Source organism: Marmota monax, unplaced genomic scaffold (genome assembly GCF_021218885.2).
Source record: "Marmota monax isolate L192 unplaced genomic scaffold, Marmota_monax_Labrador192_F-V1.1 WCK01_AAM20220418_F8-fsc00291, whole genome shotgun sequence".
NCBI classification, from domain to species: domain Eukaryota; kingdom Metazoa; phylum Chordata; class Mammalia; order Rodentia; family Sciuridae; genus Marmota; species Marmota monax.
Window position 1 is genome coordinate 421,088 of NW_026693329.1, and position 23,847 is coordinate 444,934.

The window sequence follows — 23,847 nt, forward strand, 5'->3', positions numbered from 1 at the left end:
CGGGAAAGGCACTCAGTGGTTCTCCCGGCTGTGGCCACATCCTCACCCCTGGGCACCTTCCCCCCACCCCAGCACTCCCAGGACACTCCTCGCTGTCCCTTTCCTCTGGGTCCAGCCGGAGGAGTCTGCAGACGTGAGGGTGGTGCTGTGTGGGCGTGCCCCTGGCCACCCCAGTCTGTCATCCCCCAGAGTTGCCACCTAGCCACTGGACACGCAGTGTCCACAGGGGGTGCCCACCTGAGCTGCCAACCAAATGGGTGACGGGCAGGCCCTGGAAGGGTGGGGCATGTGCCAGGTGGGGCTCAGGTGACCCTGAGTGTGGGGTCAGGAGTCGCTGCAAGGACTACAGAGGTGGCCACAGGGGAACCCTCTTTCTCCACCAGTGTGGCCACTTCCTGTCCTACAGCTGGCCCCCTGGACATCAGGCCCCAGCCTCAGCAGGTGACCATCCCAGGTACCAGAGACCCTCAGCCCTTCGGCATCAAGCCAGCATCCGTTCCTCTGCAGGGTCTCTGTTGGCTCCCGTGAGGGCCCCAGAAGGGCTCGTGGGATCAGGGCCCTGAGGGGGCCTGTGCCTGTTCATCCCCACCCTCCATCTGTGACCTCAGGCCCTCCTTCAGCCCCTGGACTTGGTCAGGCTCAGGGACTACACGGGACAGGGTCTGAGGGCTGTCCTTTCCTAACATCCCCGAGGTCATGGCTTGGTTGGGCACTTACAAAGTGCCAGGGACCCAAGATCCCACCGTGCACACAGGGCCACAGTGGACACCCTCCAGGGAAGCCTGGGCCTCCTCCCCAGGGTCAGGGTGGGTGCAGGGCCTCCCCTTGGCAGGATTCCTGGGCCAGGGCCCAGCCTGCTGCAGCCCTTCCCTTCCAGAGTCCCTCAGCTCCCAGGTCACCTCCACACCCGCCCTTGTACTCCCTGGGCCTGGAACGACCCCCCTCTTCCACACACCCATCCAGTAATATGAGCTTCTCTATGAACCAGGCACTGGACTCGGCAAGGGACAGTTTTTAGGCCCTGCCCCTTCGGGGCACGCTTCCCCTGGGGACAGTCATTGGAGCACATTTATGTCATTGCTGCCACATCCTCAATCTCGGGCGAGCCCTCTTGCAGGTGAGGTGAGGTCCGAGGGTGGGGAAGTTGGGCGAGGGGCCGGGAGCTTCCCAACCCTGGGAACAGTGTGTGCCAAGGCCCCAAAGCCTGGGGGTGGGGGGGGGGCTCGGGTTCTGCAGCCACACATGGGGGTTTGACTGAATAGCAGGTGACAGGGTCCCTCTGGCTGCTGGGTGGGAGCAGGGTCTACAGTGAAGACGCCCACAGGGCGAGGAGGAGTCCATTCATGGCCAACCCTAGCCTCCTGATGGAGACAGGATTCCTGTACATACGGACAGCTCACCTGTTCAGCGTGGGCTATTCGATGGCTTTTAGTTTACACACAGGGTTGTGCAACCCTGGCCACGGTCACTGTGAAACATTCCATCACTCCAAGAAGAAGCCCCTGTGCCCTTCGCTGTCAGCCCAGGGTGCTCTCCTGCATCAGTGAAGCACCCATGTGCTTTCTCGATTTGCTTCTTTTGGATGTTTCATACAAATGAATCGCAAGATTTGTCCTTTTGTGTCTGACTTCGAAGTCTGTCTATGTTGTCTCATGTGTCATTATTTGTCTTTGTGTATGGTTTTTTAAAAATTGCTAAATCTGAATACCACAGACTAATTTATAAAGAATGAAGATTTATGTGGCTCAGGGTGGGAAGCTCAATATTGGATGATGTACTAGCCAGCTTTCCATCACTATAACAGAATACACAAGATAATCAACTTATAAAGAGAAAAGGTTGATTTTGCCTCACAGTTTTGCAGGTTCTAGTCCATGAACCTAGTTGAATTAAGTTTCTGCCCTCAATACCCCCCAATACAGATAAAATTTCAGCACGTCTTTGGTAGTGACATTCTAACCATACTGATACCTCTTTTCCTTTTAATTGCTGAACATATTTCATTCTGTGGACGGACATTTTGTCTATCCATGCGTGGGTTGATGGACACTTGGGCTGTACAAACCTGTGAGCCACATAAATAACACTGAACATTAGTGTCCAGCTTTCATAAGGATGTATGTTTTCGTTTCTCCTGGGTTTATACCTAGGGAATTTCTGGATAATACAGTAGCTCTGACAATTTGATTAACTTCTAGACTACTTCTCATAGTGTCTGAGTCACTTTACATTTCCATCTCAGTGGGAATTTTTTATTGGTACATAATGATGGGATTTGTTGTTACGTATTCAGACACGCACACAAGATAACAAAATAACTTGGCAAATATCACTCCCCAGCACTTCCTCCCTCCGTCAGTGATAACTTATTTATTTTTTTATTTTATTTTTTTAAGAGAGAGAGAGAATTTTCTTAATATTTTTTAGTTTTCGGTGGACACAACATCTTTGTTTGTATGTGGTGCTGAGGATCGAACCCGGGCCGCACGCATGCCAGGCGAGCGCGCTGCCGCTTGAGCCACATCCCCAGCCCTGATAACTTCTTTAAAAGGCTGTATGGAGACCGAGCCTTCAACCTCTCCTATCACGATGGGTTTCATTGGGACTAAGTTTGCACTTGGCACAATCAGTGGGGGTTGTGTTAGTCAGCTCTCCGTCACTGTAGCAAAATACCTGAGGTAATCATTCTGAAAGAAGAAAAGGTTTATTTTGATTCATGATTTCACTTGTCTCTACTATGGGATGGCCCAGTGTATCATCGCAGGAGCCTGTGAAGAGGAGACCAGGGCCCCAATATCCCCTTCAAAGACATGTTCCCAGGGACCCAACGTCCACCAGGACCCACCTCCTAAAGGTCCAACTACCTCCTAATAGCACCTTGGGCTGGATGGAGACCGAGCCTTCAACACGTGGATCTTTGAGGGACATTCTAGATCCAGGAGTAATGAGGGATGCTCCAAGCTCCATGTGGCTGACGGGTGGATGGATGGATGTCCTGTGATGGGCAAAGAAAGCCAGACACAGGGCAAGACCATTCTAGGGGCACAGCCAGCTTAGCTGGGAGCCGGGTTGTCTGGTGGGAGCACAAGATGTGACGGAGTCACACAGCTCCCCGGGTCGGCGGGCTCTCTTCAAGCCATTGGCGTCAGAGTTCTGCATGGGACTGTTAAGTCATGTCAAGTGGAACCCTACAGAATTGACCATATCAGGCCATTTCTAATAGACAGTATTATTATATGATTCAAACTGATACTTCAAAAACTGTGAGAGAAAATTGGACTGATTGAATAGTAACTGACCAAAAAAGAAGAAAAAGATGATCAGACAGCAGAATATATCACACCCCAAACCTAAGAAGTGACATGATAGTGGAGGTGTTGTTTTAGCCATGGTGCTCAGGCTGGGCCTCCCTGAGGAGGAGGTGACATTTGACCTAACACCTAAAAGCAAAAGGCAGCAAACTGAAGGGAGAGCTCTCCAGGGATCTGGAAATGGCAAGTGCAAAGGCCCTGAGGGGAGAATTGCTTTGGGGTACCCCAAATCAACAGCTCTGAGCTATTAAGGGGTGTCAATCATTGTGCACCTGGTCCCTTGGGGGGGACAGGCCAGGGTTTGGGGCCCCTGAGGCACTAACAGATCGGGCTGTGTGGCCAACATTTCCTGCCTGGAGGGCCATCTCTTCACCCCCATGGCCACCACCCCCCCCCCGACATTTTGGTGGTATGCTGACAGTTAGTTCCCCTTCCATTCAGAGCAGGAAAATCGCTGTACTGCAAGTAAGTGACTTTGACAGATCTGTTCCCTGGAGTGTGGCACAAGGGGCCTTGCCTTTCCTGTCCCTCTCTGGTTCTCTCTGAAATGGTTTGGAAGAGATGGTCCTTTTTAAAAAAAAGAAAAGGAGCCGTCTGTGCCCACCTGCTTCTGGGGAGTGGAGTGTCCCTGTGCAGGGCCGGGCACAGGGGCTCTGGGCACTCAGAATAGGAGAGGCAGGGGGCTCCGCCGGGGGAATTCTCTTATCTGGGGGAAGGAGCCCTCCATAACCCAGCATCATGGGGGGGTGGGGTACTGGGTCCAAAGCCACCGAGAATCACACGATTGCTCAGTATCCACCACGGTCACTTTCCAGTTAGAAGGGACTGGGGGGCTTGACGTCAGGCCCAGCCTTGTCCCAGACAGGGAAGGGAGGGAGGCTCTAGATCTAGGTTGGGCCCTGCTTCCTGGGTCTCCGTGGTGACAGCTGGGTCAGATCCTTGGTCCTGCCACTCTTGGACCCTCCGCTCTTATCAAATGGACACTCCTAGTCTTGGAGACTCGGAGTAGAATGGCTACACAGGTCCACCTTTACTCCAACCCTGGCCAGTCTCATCCTGAGTCAGGGCCCAGCAGAGGACACAGGGGAGAGGACCAGTCCCCACGTGCACCTCGACAAGCCCCTTTTTGCAGTGAATGTCCTGCAGCTTGGCACGGTCATGGCTCCTTCTCAAAAGCCCAAGAGGACACACTCACTCCGTGGGTGGGTGTCCACTTTGTGGTGTCTGCTCGAAACATCTGACCTCAAGAGTGAGACCTGGGAGAGAAGCCAGAGGATTCTCTGAGGGTGGGTACCCTGCTGGGCTGAGAACTGAGCTGGACATTGGTAGTAGCCCCGTAGCTGGAGCCATTGTGGAGGAACAGGGATGGGCAGAGCGACAGGTCTCTGCGCTGGTGGGTGTAAGCCCGCCATAGTTAGTAGCTTTGGGACTCCTGCATCTCACTTCCCTGGGCCTCCATCATGTGTAAAATGGAGAGATTAATAGTCCTACCAATCAAGGCTGCTTGGAGGAAGGGCAGCATCATTTAGAACAGGGCTGGACCCCGAAGAAACACTCCAGGCTCTGTGTAAGCCCTGGGGGTGGACTCCTGCACTATTCCACAGAGATGGGGAGATTGGAATAGAATCCTGGGTCATCAGAGGAGGGGTTCTGCTGCGATGGCCTTTGAAAGCCCCTCCACTGGCACTCTGTGAAGAGCTGGGCACGTGGGCCTGGCACCCAGAGCCCCATTGTTGGGTGCTGGGATGGTTAATACTTCCTGGGTCTCTCCCAAATCAGATGCAAGACTGAAAGAGCGCAGCCTCACCTATCTTAGCCAGAGTGGCCGTCCCTTCAGGATCTCTGGGCTGCAGTTGGCCCCAGACAGCCTGCTCTGGGCCTTCCAGGAGAGCCAGCCCACTTCTGGTTACTGATCAACCTGCCAGAAGCTGCCAGTCTCCACTCGAGGGGACTCACTCACGGGCCACTGACTACACATTGTTATTGTTTTGATCGGGTCCTGCCCTCCTGGTGTGTTTGCATGCCCCCCCCCCAGTCAGAACCACCATCTTCCACAAGAGGAAACTGAGGCCCAGAGAGGACAGGAGGCTGGCAGTGCTCCGGGGCCACTTCTGTGGCTTTGTGCCCCGGGTCCCTCCACTACCAAAAGGGAATGTTAGTCTGCAGGACTACAAAAGCCCAAAGTGCCATGGGGTAGGGGATACGACGCTGACCTAGGGCGGACCAAAGGAAAGGTGAGTCTGGGCCTTTGGGGTCAAGGACCAGAAAAGGGTGGAGGCTGCCCCTGGCTGAGGACCCCTCCAGGCCACAGAGTGTCTCTGGTTGGGAGAAAGGAACAGCCTGAGATCTTCAATAGAGCGCTAGAGTAGAGGTCGGCTCCTGCTGGATCTCAGCACCGCGCCCCAGTTTTCGTGCCCCCTTGCTCCCTTCGGTCCCCACCTACAGCCCCTTGTAGGCTCTACAGCCCTGCGACCCTCCGGCCGGCTCCCCATGCTGCGGGCGGGGTCCTCTGCTGCCCTCTGGCGGCCTGAGAGTGCAGCGCGGGCCTCAGCTCAGGAAGCCTGCAAAAGCCACCACCGCTGGGCCACTACCCCCAAGGAACAAGCGCTCGCCCCAGGGGAAGGGGCTGGCGTTAGGGGCTCTCACCCGAAGCCCGAAAACGCTGCTCCTGCTGGATTATTGTCGTTATTTTCTGGGGAAACTGAGGCCTAAAGAAAGACTAAGTGTCTGTGCGCCGGTGTTGGGGGTCCTAGCCCGAAGTGACCAAGTCAGGCACAGCCAGGACCAGGACAACTGACGCCCCTTGCAGCCGCTGTGCCCTGTGCGGTGGGTTCGCGCGCCCTTAGCCCCCAACCCGGACTCGGTTTCCTTCGCGCGCCCACCGGGCAGCAGCAGTGCAGCTGCTGAGGTCGCGGGCAGGAGCGGGTGCGGGGAAGCAGAGGAGGGTGCCCGCGGGGCGTGACGCACTGAGGCTGGGAGGGCGCAGGGTGGCGCGGGGCGGGGCGGCCCCCGCCGGCTGCATATAAAGGCGGCGGCGGGACGAGCAGAGCCAGAGCGAGCTGCCTGTGTTCAGAGAGTTAACCCGAGTCCGAGCCCGTCCAGAGCCCTGTCCTGAGCCGGAGACGATCTGCAGGCGAGTTGAGCCCGAGCAGAGTCCCCTGCCGCTCCGGCGTGTCCACTCTCGCGCCCTCGGTAGCCCTCAGCACTTCTCTCGGCCCCGCATCCGCCCCGCGGCCCCTCCACCCAATGAAACTGGCGGCGATGATCAAGAAGATGTGTCCGACCGACTCGGAGCTGAGTATCCCGGCCAAGAACTGCTACCGCATGGTCATCCTCGGTTCGTCCAAGGTAGGCAAGACGGCCATCGTGTCGCGCTTCCTCACCGGGCGCTTCGAGGATGCCTACACACCCACGATCGAGGACTTCCACCGCAAGTTCTACTCCATCCGCGGCGAGGTCTACCAGCTCGACATCCTGGACACGTCCGGCAACCACCCGTTCCCAGCCATGCGGCGCCTCTCCATCCTCACAGGTGAGCTGGGGGGAGCCGGAGCGGACGGCGGGCGCGGGCGCGGGTGGGAGGGCGTGGGGACCGGGTCCAGGCTAACCCTGCGAGGGCCGGCTGGCGGCGCGGCGCGGCGGGTCCCACTTCTGCGCTCTGAGCTTTGCGCTTAAGCGCACCGCGCGCCTCGCGCGGCTGCGGGAGCCCCTTGGCAGCCGCCCTCACCTCTCTGTCCCCTGTCCCCGCTCTGCAGGAGACGTTTTCATCCTGGTGTTCAGCCTGGACAACCGCGACTCCTTCGAGGAGGTGCAGAGGCTCAAGCAGCAGATCTTGGACACCAAGTCTTGCCTCAAGAACAAAACTAAGGAGAACGTGGACGTGCCCCTGGTCATCTGCGGGAACAAGGGGGACCGGGACTTCTACCGCGAGGTGGAGCAGCGCGAGATCGAGCAGCTGGTGGGCGACGACCCCCAGCGCTGCGCCTACTTCGAGATTTCAGCCAAGAAGAACAGCAGCCTAGACCAGATGTTCCGCGCGCTCTTCGCCATGGCCAAGCTGCCGAGCGAGATGAGCCCCGACCTGCACCGCAAGGTGTCGGTGCAGTACTGCGACGTGCTGCACAAAAAGGCGCTGCGGAACAAGAAGCTGCTGCGGGCCGGCAGCGGGGGCGGCGGCGACCCGGGGGACGCCTTCGGCATTGTGGCGCCCTTCGCGCGCAGGCCCAGCGTGCACAGCGACCTCATGTACATCCGCGAGAAGGCCAGCGGCGGCGGCCAGGCCAAGGACAAGGAGCGCTGCGTCATTAGCTAGGAGCCCCCCACCGCGCCGGCGACACAATCCAAGGAGGACTTTTTTTGTGTAAGTCAAATTCGACGCCTGGGCCAGCCTGGGCGCGCCCCGGGCCGCGAGTGCACGCGGACTGGTGTCTTCCCTTCGCGAAACCCGGCCTCGCGCACTGTGAAGGCGCCACCAGAGAAGGGACGGTCATCTGCTCCGGAAGGAAGGAGAACTGGCAAAGACCTGGACTCCCCCACCTTTGAGCCTCTCTGTTGGCGTCCTCCACCCTCACAACGTGGATGGTGGCCCAGCAGAGGGGGCGTTTCTTTCTTTCTTTTTTTTTTTTTTAAATCAGAGACCAGAGAATGAGAGTACGGAGGGGGTGAAGCGAAGTTCACCAGCCACTGTTGGGCATCAAGTAACCGGTCCTGCCTGGCTTTAGCCTGAGGGTCAGGACCCTTGGGGCATTATCTTGTCTGTGATTCCCCATTGCTGGTAACAGCTGGCAAAGGCCTCTGTCCTCCAGAAAAAAACTGGCGGGGGTGCGTGGGTCAAGTCATAGCCAAGAGACTTGTTTACATGTGTGTGTGTGAAGTTGCACAAAGGAAAAACAAAACAGAAAACTTGCACTTTAATAGTAGTTCCGCTGTCGACATGGACATGAACAAAATCCTATCCAGGTGTTTATACTGTGTGTGTGTGTGTGAAACTCTAAAGTTATTGTTGTTGTTTTTTTAATATAAAATAAAATAATTTAACATGGAAAACACGGCTTTCTTTGCTTCTAGAAGGGGTTGGGGGAGAAGGGAGGAGGCTGGGTTTCGGCTGCAGTGACTTGGACATCACCTTCTCCAGAACAGGAGAATAACCCTGCCCTTCTGGAAACAGCTTCAAGCCTCATGGGGGAGGAAACTAAAAAAAAACTCCAGATGAAGGGGCTTCTAGAAAATCAGGACAGAGAAGGATTTCAGGGATCTCCCTAAAAAGTCTTTCTAGCCATCTACCTGCTTATTCTCCTTTAGCCCGGTCACCTTGGGCTTGGTGTTCTGAGTGAACATTCTTATTTCCTCTTCTGTAGAACTGATTTCTCACTCATCACAGGGCAGACCCAAGCTACAGAAGCTTGTCAAACTTGAAATGCAGATTGTTTGACACTCGGGCCTGACTGTCACAAATAAGAAAATGGAACCAGGGAGACCCATGGGGAGCAGGCTTGTGCTGGACCCTTGTCCTCTTGCCCCAGGGTTATGTGGCTAGAGATAGTTAAGATCCCCACTGCCTCCAGCTCCCCCTGTAGCTTCCAAAGGCACTTGCTGCCCTGGGTGGGGTCCCTCAGTGGTTAAGGCCATCTGCTTGTAACTCCTGACCCAGCTCTGTGTAAGCTTGAAACAAGTGACACCTGCTAAAGCTCAGATTCATCACCTGAGAAATACAGAGAAGACCCTCCACATGGAGTAGCTGTGGGGATTCAATGTGACACAAGTAGCACAAGTGCCTGCCACCCAGTAACCCACACAACTGGTGGCTTCTTAGAGGGTGCTCAGCTCCCTGTGAAGGAGACTCAAAACTAGGGAAGGGACTTCAGCCCTGCTCTGGTGAGGGCCACTCCCTGCCAGTACTAGACCTCCTCAAATTACCAAAAGTTATCAAACAACCCACCCCCCCACCTCCCTGGGAGGAGGGATAGCCCAGAGGTGGCTCACACAGGCCCATTCACCTGTGGGACAGATGCTGCTCTTGAGGAAGAGTTCTTCTTCTTCTTTTTTTTTTTTTTTGGTACCGGAGATTGAAACCAGGGTACCTTACCACTGAGCTACATCCCCAGATCTTTTTTTTATTTATCTTGAGATAGGTCTTGCGAAGTTGCCCTGGATGGCCATCTGACTCTCAGCCTCCAGAGTAACTGGGATTACAGGCATGTACCACTGTGCCCAGCAATTACTGTTTTTATGTTGTTTAACTGCACTACAAGGAGAGGGGCAAGGAGCAGAGGGTGTTCACATTTTATTCTTTGTCTCAGCAAAGTGAATACCTTCCTCTCAACTATGCAAGATACACCCACTATGAATTCCCGGGCATAAAAAACCATGATCCCCTGGGTTTGACCCCCCAGCACTGCAAAAGCAAACACAAAAAACCCGGGTGTCCCGGCAATAGAGCAATAAGTACTTTTAATCATACATTGGAAAAATATCACAAATCAAATCATGGAAAACAGAGAAGTTCATCCCCCCCACACGCACCATCTCCATTTCAGACTCCCAGAAAGGCCCTAAAGGTCTTGTATTTTTACGTGCTTCATGTTTCATGGTATTTGGTTAGAGCCTTAAAATTGGCCCACCTGCTACTCTGAAACTTTAAGAATAACTGATTCAGTTAAATAACAGTCCCAAGATAGAACTGGTCCAATAGGTGGCCACCCACTTAAACTCAGAGCCTACTCTTCTGGCCAAAGCCTGTCTTTGAAACCCAGCCATCTTCTGACAGGTGGCTGCAGGCTGACACCACTAGAACCCCTGCTAAAAACATCTCCAACCAGTACTTCTGCCAACGAGGCCAGTCAACGGGCACCTGCTAAGCCCCTGAGCTGGTCAGCAGATTATGTGCCCATTTCTAGATGCAATCAATATTCAGTTACTTCTCACCTCACTCTTAAAGAGTCAGGGGAAGAACTGCTGTCATACCCACTGCAGAGAAGGGGAGAGCACACATAGTGTCCCATCAGAAAAAAATCATGGAGCTGGGGGAGTGAGGGCTGTTTATAAACATGTAAGAACTAGAACTTGGCCTTGTAACTTCTAGACCTAGCCCGCCCATCCCATCAGAACCGATCCAGAACTCCCTTGTCACACCTGGCTGAGGGGACATTCCAACTGCCACTGAGAGTCCCCTTCTCAACAAAAAGTGCACTGTGAACCCTTTTGTTTGCAGGATAGCCAACAGGGCTGTCTGTGGTGAGAAGCCCAGAGGGGAAATAATGGTTTGAGCCGGGGCAATGGGTATCATGGGGAGATCTGCTCTTGGATCTAAAACTCTATTTGAGCCTGCAAGCCAAGGTCCGGCCCTCTCCATCCCTGAGGAAGCACTGTGGCTGTGGAAAGTTGGCTCTTCTCCATCACTAACTGAAGGTGACAGAAGACAATGGCAGCAAGAGCCGAACAGAAAGGAAGACTGAGCCTGGAGTCAGCGGCAGCCTGGCGGTGGGGGGGCACTGAGGGGACACCCCCACCCCACCCCCCCACCCCCACCCCCGCTCACTGGCTCAAACATAAAAGGAACCAAACTGTTTTGGAGAGGGGAGAGAAAGCCACCCACCCTCTGGCCTTTCAGAACAAGGCTCATTCTCTCACAGTCTTCTTTAATCATATTAAACCCATGCCATATGAGTACAGGCCTAATTTGTCCAGTGAATTCTATGCAAATGTTTCACCAAACGGCTGCTAACAGGAACAATATGTACCTGGTACATGCTGATTGTATCAGAGGTGGGAGGAGCGGGAGGGCAGGAAGCAAGGAAGAGCCGCCTCCTTTCCTACTGTGCTCTTCAGATCTGCGGGAGGGACCCAGACACACAGCAGATGGCCCCCTCCCCAGTACAGGGCAGCCCTTCCCCCCAGCCTCAGGAATCCTCTGGCTTCCAGTGGCAGACGCTCAAGTCGGCATGCCTTAGCCACATGGGTATGTACAGCTTGCGGCTGGTGAGGCCAGGCTCAGAGCTAGAGTCCAGAGGAACTGTGGGCAAGGAAGCCGGCTGCCTCCCCTGCCCTCCTCTGGGTCCTGGACACTGGCGGCCTCTACTCCTTGGGGATCTCGAACATGCAGAGGCTCTTGTACTTCTGCAGGAGCTCGTTCTTGGTCCTGACCTGCTCCCGGAGGCTGTGCAGCTGCTGCTGCTGCTGCTCAGGGCTCAGGTGAATGCCCGGCATGGTGCTGATGAGCTTCCGCATCTCCTGGAACTTGGTTTTGAGGGCATTCAGGTCCTGGTGGACATCTGGGCTGTCCTTGTCCATGCTGTGGAGGGCAGAAGACAGTCATTAGCACTCACAGTTCACACCCACACCTGGCTTCCCTGTGCTGCATCCTACAATATTTTTTTGAACACTTGTGTGATGTCTCTGTTGACCCAACGAGGCCGAGCACCCCAGAAGGCAGGGACCAGTTCTCTCCTACAACACCCCCTTGTCCAGCACACTCCCAAAGTCAAATGCTTAATCCTGCTCTTCAGTCCACCACCAGCCCTCTGAGGGCAGGGACTGCGTCTGCCTCATCCACAGTTGTCTCCCCATCCCTGACCACTGGACCCCCACAGACTCTCAAGAAGTATTTGTTGAAATGCTTGCTTGGCAAATAAGTTCATAAATTTATGTTGAACAAATAAACCATTACCAACCATCAACTGATTCATGTCAAACCAAAATGCTGATATACCACATTTTGTCTAACTTGAGCCATTTCTAGCCAATCAGAGACTTTGCAGCTAGCAACAGCTAATGTTAGCCAAGGTTTGATGCTCACTTGAACCTGTTAATATAAAGACTAATTTCCACAGAGCTATTCATAAATTTTACATCAGTTACAAATACTGGAAATTTTCAGCAGGTTCAGGCTTTCTCCTATCACAGCAATGCAAACTCCTGGCCTTCAGGGTCAAGCTCATTTTGAAGGCTGATCGTTCGCTTCATCTCCCAGCTATTATTGGTTGCACAGAGACCCACCTTTCCTGTCACTACCAAATTAAAGCAAAACAAGGATGAAAACCCTCAACTTATATCAGAGAAATGGCCCACCAGTGGCACCTATGCATTTTCCAGAAGTTAGTGGATAAGTTTTGGCAAAAGCAATTGAGACTAAAAACGAAACACCAATTCCATAAGCTGTTCTCTAAAAGGAAGGCACAGATGCGTGGGGGAAACTGTCAATGATCATGTATTTTTTAATAAACATTCATCCCTGGTGGGGAATTTCAACCCAGATGGTGCTAATTCATGTTTATTATTCATCATTTCTCTGCTAATGCAGACAGAATACCTATCTCTCCTGCAGATCCACCAGCTACTTCTCATACCTTGCGAATCAGACGGCCACCAGGATCTGCTCATTATTTATCAACAGGTCTAAATTCAGGTGAAACTTAGAGAATCAGTCATCTCTGTTAGGGAATGTGTAGCCAAGCCAATGTTTCTTGCTGTCGTTAGATGCCCTCAGTTTAGAAATACGATTAACAGTAGACCTTAATTCAGCTGCTAGGGAAGGGTAACTGGAGCTCATGAGGACCGCAAATGGTTTGGAAGGAAGCAAACAGGGAGCAATACTCTTCTGTGGTGCTGGGGATGGAATCCAGGGCCTCCTGCAAGCTAGGCAAGCACTCTACCACTCAACTATACTCCCAGCCAGGGAACATCTTTTAACTCTCAGCTCAAATCCACAATCCAGATAGAAACCATCTGGAATCTTGAAAGCATTATACTTGGATGGCATGTGAGCTAACACACTGTTACGAATTTAAGTCCCAAGGAAATTTTGAAATTAAAATTCAGCTTTAAGAAAACTGATTCACATCACATAAAACTTTCCAAAACAGTAAAAACAAAACAAATTAAAAATTCATGAAATAAAAATGTGGAAGAAAGTTATGGTAATCCAGTTGTTAAAGCAAAACTAAGCTTTAGGGCCTAATCTGGCCCAAAAGAAAAATTCTGAAGTGGGCCATGTTTAAGATGCTTATTTCTGAAAACCCCCAAATCTCCAGCGTTTCCCATTCTTTATCCAGTAAACTTTTAGGAGAGGAGAAGGTCTTCAGAAAAAGCTGCCTAGAGGGGAGCGGAGCTGAAAGAGGGCCCCTCTGTGAGCTGCTCACCTGCCCTAGTTGGTGCAGTAAATAGCACACAAGTCCTGGGGCGAGGAAAACACGCTATTCACATGCTATTATTCGAGAACTGGCTCGAACCAAGTGGGAACCTGCCAAGCCAGAATGACTGTGAAATACCCAGGCCCAAAGAAAAGGAGCAGGCCCAAATATCGAGTGAATAAAAGCAGAAAGCTCTAAGTGGGCCTGCCTTTGTCCTCAATGTTAGTCATCATCCAACTTTAGAAGGTTAAAAAAAAGAGAGAGCGAGACTAGGTCAAGAAGGATAATAATCACACAAACAAGGGCAAAGTCGGGGCACTTTGGTCCCACCTACTATGCTTTTTAAAGGAGCGGACAAAAATATTACTGCTGAGGTGGTACTCGAGTGTCCTTCCAGCAGGCCACAGAGATATCTGGATAAGTATCTCCAAATTCATAAAAACCACAGGTTTAGGTGGACACTTGTAAGAATCACAACTTCATTTTCTTTGTTCTTTGATTTTTTTATAGCACAGATGCAAAAGAGCAACAACAGGATAGTGTGTCCACTGGCAAGTTAGTAGCAAAAGAAACCCATGGGATCAACTGAAGCCAACCTCTTCTCAAACTTGATGGTCACTTCTTTTGACCTCTGAGTGGCATCTGACCTGGTTTCTCCTATCCTCCTTCAAAACCTCCATCACCCTCAGGTATGCGTCCCTGTCTTATCCCAGTGGCTCTACTGTGGACTAGTGTCCTCAGCTCTCCCCTGCTCCAGCCTCTCCTCCTACCACGCTAACTTCGGTAGCTTCATCCTTCCAAAACTTTTATTTTCTTCTTAATATTAATAAGTGCTTGAAAGAAAAAATTCAAAAGTGATAGGCACAAAGACTTAGAAAAAGGAAACCCCTTTAATCTCAGGTCCCAGAGGTAACCTGTGTTGGTAGGCAATGCATACTACTTCAGATCACTTTAAAACACAGTATAAAAATACATGCATACCCTTCTTCTGTGTTTTGACAGAAATGTAGCCATACTTGGTTCTAATCCCCCCCCGCCCCCACCACCTAAAAATGCACCTTTGGAGATCTTTCTGTATTAACATATATAAATTAAACAGCTAAATTATTTCTGAAGTGGGCCATGTTTAAGATGCTTATTCTGATGTGTTTGGAATGCCTGCAATTTATCAGAATGGTAATGAGCACTTTATACCTACACCTTTATGTACTGTGCAAGTATTTTAGTAAGATAATTTCCCACCAGTGAAAAATCTGGGTCAAAAGTTCTGTGATTTTTGACAAATATCACCAAACTGCCCTCTCAGCTGGGTGAGGTGGTATACCCCGGTAATCCCCGCTACTCGGGGTGGGGGACTGACCCGGAGGATCGAAAGTTCGAGACCAGCCTGGGCAACTTGGACTCCATGTCAAAGAAAAAAATACAACAAAACAACCCTCAGAAAAGCTGTAATGACGTACACTCCCTCCCTGCACACCATCCTCCTACCCTGGCAAGGCTGGCTGTTCCTTCCCTAGCAGCTGTGTTCCTCTGCCCCAGTTTGGCCAGCCCCCAAGCAGCCCTGGAGCCTCACACTCCTGCTTCATGTTGCATTCTCTTCAGGGAGTAACAACAAAAGGTTTTGCTGCTAAAAGAAGTTTTTTTGGGGGAAAAAAAGCTGCTCTACCAAATGCCCTTGGACTTGACAGCTACTCCCAGCTCTGTGGATGCGGAGAGCACCTCCCCGCCAGCCCTCCTACCTGCCTCTAGCTTCCTCCTTCCCGTTGTCATTGATGATCTTCTCCCTGGAGTCTGGGAACCCATAACATCCAAAGTGGGCCACACCCATGCCACTGGTGAACTCAAGGCTGTCCTCTCAGACTTGGTCTGTGTCCCCCCCACTCTACCTTCCAGAGACCCTACAGACTGTCCACTGTCACTGCCTTCCTGGACACTGAGTCCTCCCCTCCATGCCCTCTGCCTCACCTACCTGCATAGATCACTGCTGCTTAAAAATTCCAGCTGGCCCTCAGCTCCCAGAAAACACCCACTGGGCAAGTTTGAACTGTGAGGGGGCCACCACTGCTACCCACAAGTGCCTCTAGCCTTCAAGACTCAAGGCTCGGCTTCCCACTCTTCCTAGAACTGCCCCTCCCCTTTGGCCCCAGCATTTCTCCCACTGTGCTAAGTAAGCGCTGGCCAGGAAGGCTGACTTCATGGGGCCTGCGGTCTTCTGGGTCAGTGATATCAAAGGGACAGAAATGAAGTGGAAGAGGAGTGAAGAGGCTTCAAGCTGGCCAGGAAGCGACTCTTCCAAGCAGGACCCAACCCTTTCTATCTGGGCACTCATCCTCTTCCCTGGGACAGGGCTGAAGGACAAGGGTGTGAAGCACAGGCTGCAGGAGCTGCTCCCAGACCTCGCTGGTGTGGGCGGGCCCTGCTCCTCTGCAGAAGTATGGAGGGGCCAAGGCTCAGCCCTGGAGCAGGCCTCAGCTGGTGTGGAGGGCGGGAGGATCAAAACAGACCTTGTGTGGGAAGAGGCAGGTCAATAACACCGTGTTCCCATGGAGGAGGTCTCGCTGACCTGCCACTGCAAGAGGACTTGTTTCAAAAGCTTGGTCAGCTGGGAGGGACAGCTTGGTGTGCCATCACTTGAATTCCCTCTGTGGGGTCAAGGGTGCCTCCCCTGTACCCACCTAGCAACCTCAGACATTTTAAAGGAAAATGTTTTATTAAAAACGTGTTGTGAAAGTACCCCTAAAGACAGACTACTCTAACTGGGTGGGCCGAACCCGCAGGCAGGCAGGACCAGCACAACTCAGAATTCCTAGGCTGGGACACATAGTTCCAGACTCAGATGAGATTTGGTAAATTTAAAGGAAAAGTCATTGTATCTTTCCCTGGTCTCACTTATCTCATTTCTTGCTTCTTTTACTATGTATCTCCTTTTATTATAGAGCTTTTATATATACAGAGAAAGGTCTCAAAAGACTTGGTATTTATATTTCTTATAGGCATTATTCTTTTCTTTTTATCTATTTTTGGTGCTTGTTTTTCAGTACTGGGGACTGAACTTGGGCACTCTAGCACTGTCTTAGAGAGATAGAGCCTTTTTAAATTTTTATTTTGACACAGGGTCTCACTAAATTGCTGAAGCTAGCTTCAAAGTTGGGACTCTCCTGCCTCAGCTTCCTGAATTGCTGGGATTACTGGCATGTGCCACTGATTCTGGCTCCTTATTCTTTTAAAATAAAATAAATGTAGAGAGTTTCAGTTGTTCGTTCAACTATGGGAAGATGCCAGGAGGAACAAGAGTTCCCACTCCAAGCAGGGTGGTCCCAGGTGGAGATTCTGGGAGCCAGGCAGGGTCCTGGGGTACAGTGGAGGTCTGGCTTACAGAGTTCTCCAATCATAGGAGGTGGCCTCTGACAAAGCCCCTAAAGAACATGCAGCATTCCCACGAGGACTTCATCCCCCTAAAGGCAGTTGCAGCGGAAAAGTCCCTGTTCTGGGTTTTGCAATGGGTGGTCCAGGCACGAGAAGTGAGGCGGTCTGCTGGGATCCCTGAGTGGAGGGCTAAAGGTCTGGGCTCCATTTGGGATGAGGAGGAGGACCTAGGGAATTTTGAGTAGAGAAAAATTCCTGTGCATGCTATCAAGTTAGATAACTTGATAGCATGCACAGGATGAATTAGAGAAGAGAGTTTAAAGACAAAGAGATTAATTAAGAAGTGATTATTAGATCTAAAAAATGAGATTAGGTCTAGCTGATGAATGGTCTCAACAGGTTTGAGAGTAAGCGAGCAGGTTCAAGACAAAAATGGTCCACAAAATCAAAAGAATTGCCATCTCAGATACATTACTAGGAAACTGGGCTGGGAAGGTAAGAGATGTTGCAGGGGAAACCAGGCAAGAACAAGGGGGGGACAAGTACACCTTAAATGGGAAGTAAAGGTACCATGAGGATTTTAGGACTAAAACAGTTTTGGTACTAGAGAACAGAGTGTTGAGAAGTACACCAGAAAACATATGGGAAATCAATATATAATAAGGGCAGCAGCCCCAGCAGGCACAATAAGGAATATCCACTAAATGGTTGTGGGAAGAAGTGGCGAGCTGACTCCCCTACTCTCCACCAAAACAAGTTCCAGAAGCACCAAAAATCCAAAGTACATACCACAATCATAAAAGTCTTAGGAAAAGGGAATTAATATTTATCATTTTAGAGTGTCAAGGCCTTTTATCTTTTTCCTTTTCCTTTTTTTTTTTTGTGGTGCTGAGGATCAGACCCAGGATCTCATGCATGCCAGGCAAGCTCTACCACCAACCACATCCCCAGACTTAAGGCCTAAGAAGGCCAAAATCAGAAGCCAGAAAGGAAAAGCTTAACAACTCTGACTACATGAAATTACGCAACACTGAATGAAATAAAACACAAGAAAAAAAAAAGATTGTGAACAAAGATGGAAAAAAAAGCAACAACTTGAGGGATTATTTGTAATATTTGACAAAGGCATCACTTCCTTACTGTACAAAAGTCAAAAAGAGGGGAAAGTACAAATGATGCATAAAATTGCATATTAAAAGATTTTTTTCCTAAATTAACAAAAGAAAGAGATCAGTCTATAATTTCTGACCTGTCAAATCAGCTAAAGTTAAAAGTTGGATGGTGACAGCAGTGGTGTGGGAGAAGACATAAGTACAGTTTGGAAGCACAAACTGACACAATGTTTCTGAATTTCCTAATAGTGATCAAATTTTAAATTTGTATATCCCATTGCTAGAACTTTCCCCTGCAGAGACTCCTGAGGATCAACAGGATGACAAAGAGGCCAACTGCAGTACTGGAGGCCAACACAAAAGCCCAGGCACAACGAGTGTCCTTGAGGGAAGAACAGGTTAACAAGTGATGGCATGTTCATAAGATGGACTAGTATGAGTTTTGGGATGAGGGAGGAAGCTGGGTGGAGCCGAGGGGAAAGATCACTTTCATCTCGTATCTACATGTACTCTTGGAATCCATCTACCACTTTAATTTTTTTTTAATGCTTTTGGGGTGGCAGATTTATGGGCCACTTTTGGTTAAAAGAATTTTTAAGTTAATTGAAGCAGCCCGTCTACAGGACTGAGCTTTGGAGGAGTTAAGCTAAATGATATAGCACTGTAAACCGAGTAGTAGCTATCAAAATAAAAAATACATATGCCCTTCTCTGCTCTAGCAATTCCACCGCTAAGGATTTACCTCACCATAAATGTAGAGAAACAAAAGGACACTTACTTACTCCAGAGCTGCTGGCAACAGCAAAAATTAGAAAACACCTAAAAGCACATATGCAGACTAGTTACATAAGTCATGGTACATCCGTGAGACGGAATTCTCTGCAGTGGCCTTAATGAGGCAGATCTCTATGTGCAGTACAGAAAGGTACCCACAGCAGACTAATGAGTGAAAAGGCACAATACAAGGCACATGGTCTCCATTTGTGTACATATTTGAAAAGACAAACACATATAATCCCTGGAAGGAAGCTTAAGTATTCATAGCAGTTATATCTGGCTGTGCTTCTGACTGTGCAACTGTGACTTAGGAAATAATTAAAAGAAAAGACTGATATAATCAACTGAATTCTTTATAAGAACAGGAAAGGCTGTATTTGCTGCTTTGTTTACTTCCTTATTCATCCTTCAAGAATGGACTGTTGGGGAAGTTTGAAAAAAGAGGAGATGAAGGACCTTGGAGAGCCACCCTGGGTGACTAGGTCTGGTCCCAGCCCTCATCATCTGGGGCCAGGCCTGCCAGGCCCATGTCCCACCTGGCTTCCAAGCAAACCTCATAGGACAAAGTCCTGCTTCCTACAGAGGATGTGCTATAGTATACCCTGGCTCCTCCCTCTTTTTCAGCTCTCCATCCTGACTCCCTTCTAGCTTGGATTATGTTCAGTGCCACCAAACTGGAGAATCAGCTCCAAGAGTCCATGCTATTTCTTGGCTTCATTTCCCACCTCCACGCTATTCCTATGCCACCCTTCCTCCCTCTCATTTCAGACTTATCATTGGCATCATCCTCTGTAAGCCTCTGGCTCCTCCAGGCTTTCTGAGGTCTCCTGGCCCTGGCTCCCCTGCCCTTACCACAGTTCACATCCCCTTCCCTATTTAGCCCATAAACTCAAATATGTAACACACCAAAGGCTTCCAGACTGAATCCTAGCTTCATCCCATAGTGACAGTCTCTTTCTTCAAATGAACTGATCTGGCTTTTTGGTGGGAGAAAGAGTCTTTTCCTCTGTGTTTTTCTTCTCTAATGTCTTTTCACTGGGGCTGGTCAGACATCTCAGAGGAGGAACCTCATTCTCTTTGTCTGTCCAAGCTAAAAGCCAGGTTTGGAGAAAAAGGGTAGGGATGTGTTACTATTGAGGGGGTGAACTTTCTCTATTTTCAGGATGGCTCGCTACTCCCTACCCCTTCAATATGCCAGATGCCTCTCAATCCAGGTACTCCTGTCTTATTCCTTCTGGAGAATAAATCTTGGGGAAAAGCAATCCTTTAATTGTCTGCCAAGATGGGAAGTAGTCTCTTGGCTGCTTGGAGTGGCTGAATATTCTAGACTCCTAAGTAACCCTCCTGTCCTTAGTCTCCTCCTTAATGTCCAATTTCCAGAGACTGCTGGCACAGTCAGTTTCTGGGATCTGGGAGAAAGCCATGGTCACAGACAGCTGCTTCAGAATTGTAGGTGAGTTAGCCCTTAACCATCTGTTTTGTGGCAATCACCTCCTGTCCTGCTCTTTTTGATTTTATGCTTTTTTAAAAAGTCCCTTTACTGTCCTTTTACACAAAACGACATGTGATGAACCCACCATCTTTCCCAGGTACACTCTTGAGTATATCTTACAACAACAATTCTATGACTTAAGTATTACTGTTCCTATTTCACAGGCAAAAAAGGAGATCAGAGGAGTTGTCTGCTGAAAGTTACCCACATAGTACATTACAGAGCTATTAATTTGAATCCACTGTTTGAAATCCATTATTAACATATTAAAGATAGAAAAATTATAGCCTGAGAAGATTATTTACCAAGATGATCAGGCAAGCAAGTGTCAGCACCCAGACTTGAATCCAGGACTATCTAACTTCAAAATCTGCTCTCTCTAGTATATTTTACCGCTCCCTTTTTAATGTCAGTCCAACTCAACTGCTCTACCTGAGCTCAAGAATACATACTTAGGGCTGGGTGTGGTGGCATATGCCTGTCATCCCAGCAACTGGGGAGGCTGAGGCAGGAGAACTGCAAGTTCAAAGCCAGCCTCAGCAATTTAATGAGACCCTGAGCAACTTAGCAAGACCCTGTCTCGAAAAAAAAAATATATATATACACACACACACACACACACACACACATGCTTAGGGGGCCCAAGAGCTATCTCTGTAAATGCATAGCTTTTGTGCTTCTGTTTTTCTATATTTCTCTTAACCAGTATATTTAGGTTAATTTGGATAACCCCCCTCCCCCCGTCTTTGGGGTTGGACCCAAGCACTCTACCACTGAGCTACATCCCCAGTACTTTATATTTTGAGATAGGGTTTCATTAAGTTGTCAAGGCTGACCTTGAACTTGCAATCCTCCTGCCTCAGCCTCCTCAATAGCTGGGATGACAGGTATGCACTATAGTCTCTGGCTGGATAATACAGCACTGATCTGAGACTGGTGGGTTTGCATCTGTACTCTGCTTTGAACTCACTGCTGCTGAGAAATGCTACTTCACTGCCACATGTTGATGAAAACAGAACAGTCTGCTTTACCCTATGGATATTTTCATTCCAAGTGAAGCCAAATAAAGTGAGGATGCATGTGAGAACAAAGGCTTTGCAGTTTGGTGGAAGAGCATCAGGCCATCACAGCAAGTAAATCCATGCTACCTAAACCTTAAAGAAGCTGGCGCATTAACACTCAAGATTTTCAGGTGGCAAAAGGCAATTCCATTTCAGTAAAATATCAAAGTGCATGTTATGTCCTCTGAATATGTCCCCATCCTTAGGCAACAAGACTGTATGTGAAGTCTTTAGACTAGGGCTCAGCAGTGGAGCACTCGCCTGGCACGTGTGAGGAACTGGGTTCGATCCTCAGCATCACATAAAAACAAAATAAATGTATTGTGTCCACCTACAACTAAAAAAAAATACATATTTTTTAGGGCTGGGGTTGTGGGTCAGTGGTAGTGTGCTTGCCTAGCATGTGTGAGGCACTGAGTTCGATTCTCAGCACCACATACAAATAAATAAAATAAAGGTTCATCAACAACTAAAAAAAAATATTTAAAAATACATATTTTTTTAAAAAATGAAGTGCAAAAGAATGACTTAAAAAATAACCTAGGCAAACAGGGGGACAAGAGAGATAATGACGGCATCCTTTGGTACTAAATTAGAACAAAGTTAGTACAGGGATCTAATCATTTAGGGCAAGGTATATGTCTTTTTTTCCTATAATGTTTCCTGTGACACTCTTCCTCTCATTTTTTTTAAAATTATAGGTTATCCACATTCATATCTTTCCTTCTAATGGTGAGCCCTGTGGAGTTAAAAAGTTGGTCCCTTTTATTGTGTATACTCATAGAATTTGGGGTGAGATGATGTGTATATGTTGAAAACAGGAACCAAATGGGGTAAGGGGTAAGCCTCTCGAATCCAAAAGCCCCAAATCCGAAATGCATCAAAATGCAAAAACTTGGCTGCCTCCATGATGCCACAAGCAGAAAATTCCACACTCGAATTCGTGTGGCAGGTTGCAATCAAAACACAGGTGAACTAAAAAAAATCGTATAAAATTACTTTTTATACTTTTTTTATACTTATATATTATTTTAACTAATATATAATATATATTTATATATTACTTTTGGGAACTTGGGTCCCATCCCCCCCAAATATCTCATGAGGTACATGCAAACATTTCATCATCCTTAAAATATGCAAAGTAGGAAACACTTCTGATCCCTAGCATTTCGGATAAGGGATCTGCAACCTGTATGAACCGTGCTAGGGCTGAGAGCTTAACTTGCTCAAGATGGCAAAGGGGCAAACTTGAGCACCTGGACCCCCGAGCCTGTGCACTGAGTCAATAAGTCGGCTTCTTTCTAAGCCCATCGCTGAACTCTGGAGTAACTCTGTGTGTGGTCTCAGCGAAGGCCGCTTCCGGTCCGGGGTCTCGGTTTCCTCATCTCTGGACACAGAGGCCACCCCAGCGCGCCCAGGCCTCTCGCAGCTCTGAAAGGGCGAGACCGGAAGCAAGAGGGAGTGCGGGGGGCTCGTCCTCTCCTAGGCCCTTACCATTTGATGATGTTGTGAACCAAAGGCAAAAAGGAGTAGTTCTCCTCCTTCACGCCCGCGGGTGACTGAGGCCGCGGGGCCGGCGACGGCTGCGTCTGGGGCGCAGCGACCGGAGGTGGCGGCTGAGGAGGCGGCAGCGGCTTGGTCTCAGGCAGCTGAGGCTCGGACGGGGGCGGTAACGCATCCTCGGCTTGTCGCCCCGCGGCCACCCCGGCGGAAGCCATAGCGGCGCGGGAGTAACAATCAGTAGGACTCCCCCCCACCCCACCCCCCCAGGAATCGACCTTCCAAGAGCGTCGCGGACTGTTACGTCACTCTTGTGCACCCGGCCAGGGCGGGGCTCGTAGGGAGGCTCTGAGCGTGCGCACTGGAAACGGGGCGGAGCAAAGGCACGGGGGGTGGGGGCGAGGCAGACTGTTGCTAGGAGGCCGGCGTGGGCGGGTCTGGGGTGGCCTGGATGCGCTTGTGACTCAATAGCTGAATGATTGAAGGAATAATTTAGGGAGTAGGAGATGCATTTCAGACATAATGGCCTATAGTCCTATCTGTGTGACCAAGTGGGCACAAAAGCAAAAACACAGGAAGCCCAGAAATAAAGGCTCAGCTTGGCCTAGCCCGTGGGTCTCTCCAGGAACCAATTGGAGCTGCAGGGAGAGCTCCTAGGGGAGCATCTAGGTGAGGCCTGGGCTCACACAGATTCCAGAAAGGAAGAACCTAAGTGCCGACACCATGCAAATCTCCGAGAGGAGGAGCAGAAACCTGGGGACCGAACCCTACAGTGCCTGCCCCCATGCAAAGAACAAAGGACGCAGAAGCAAATAAATTGTGGTCCCTTCCAAGTTCCTCATGGCTGCTGAGAGAGACACTAATAATTCAACTCCATAAACATTGAGTATGCGCCTGGACCTGCTGGTTGTGGGTGTATGTAGTTGAGGAAGTCTGTCCAGACTTTCAATACAAGGCAGACGTATTCATCCCAAGGAAAAAAATATAACCTGGAAGAAAGGCTGCCTCAGATACTGTCAGTACCTTTGGGCCAGCTCCTTAAGCACTAGGTCCCAGTTGCCCTCCCTCTAAAATCTTATTTAGTCCAGAGACAGGGCA

General features: G+C 49.9%; 2 protein-coding genes across 2 annotated transcripts; one reads left to right on the top strand and one right to left on the bottom strand.

Moving 5' to 3' along the window:
• Positions 1 to 6,348: 6,348 nt before the first annotated feature.
• On the top strand, positions 6,349 to 8,357 carry Rasd1 (ras related dexamethasone induced 1). Its single transcript, XM_046456724.2, has 2 exons — positions 6,349 to 6,843; positions 7,067 to 8,357. The coding sequence occupies exons 1-2, from the start codon at positions 6,558 to 6,560 to the stop codon at positions 7,621 to 7,623; spliced, it is 843 nt and encodes a 280-aa protein (XP_046312680.1). The 5' UTR covers positions 6,349 to 6,557; the 3' UTR covers positions 7,624 to 8,357.
• Positions 8,358 to 9,735: 1,378 nt separating this feature from the next.
• Positions 9,736 to 23,009, bottom strand: Med9 (mediator complex subunit 9). The gene is made up of 2 exons (XM_046456752.2): positions 22,744 to 23,009; positions 9,736 to 11,601 (listed from the first exon to the last, which is right to left on the bottom strand). The coding sequence occupies exons 1-2, from the start codon at positions 22,965 to 22,967 to the stop codon at positions 11,385 to 11,387; spliced, it is 441 nt and encodes a 146-aa protein (XP_046312708.1). The 5' UTR covers positions 22,968 to 23,009; the 3' UTR covers positions 9,736 to 11,384.
• Positions 23,010 to 23,847: the final 838 nt, after the last annotated feature.

Excerpts from the sequence above, each read along its gene's own strand:
- Rasd1 (XM_046456724.2), top strand. The coding sequence starts at position 6,558 with ATGAAACTGGCGGCGATGATCAAGAAGATGTGTCCGACCGACTCGGAG. Across the intron at positions 6,844-7,066 it reads GCGCCTCTCCATCCTCACAG|GAGACGTTTTCATCCTGGTG; the intron begins GTGAGCTGGGGG and ends CCCGCTCTGCAG.
- Med9 (XM_046456752.2), bottom strand. The coding sequence starts at position 22,967 with ATGGCTTCCGCCGGGGTGGCCGCGGGGCGACAAGCCGAGGATGCGTTA. Across the intron at positions 11,602-22,743 it reads GTTCACAACATCATCAAATG|CATGGACAAGGACAGCCCAG; the intron begins GTAAGGGCCTAG and ends TGCCCTCCACAG.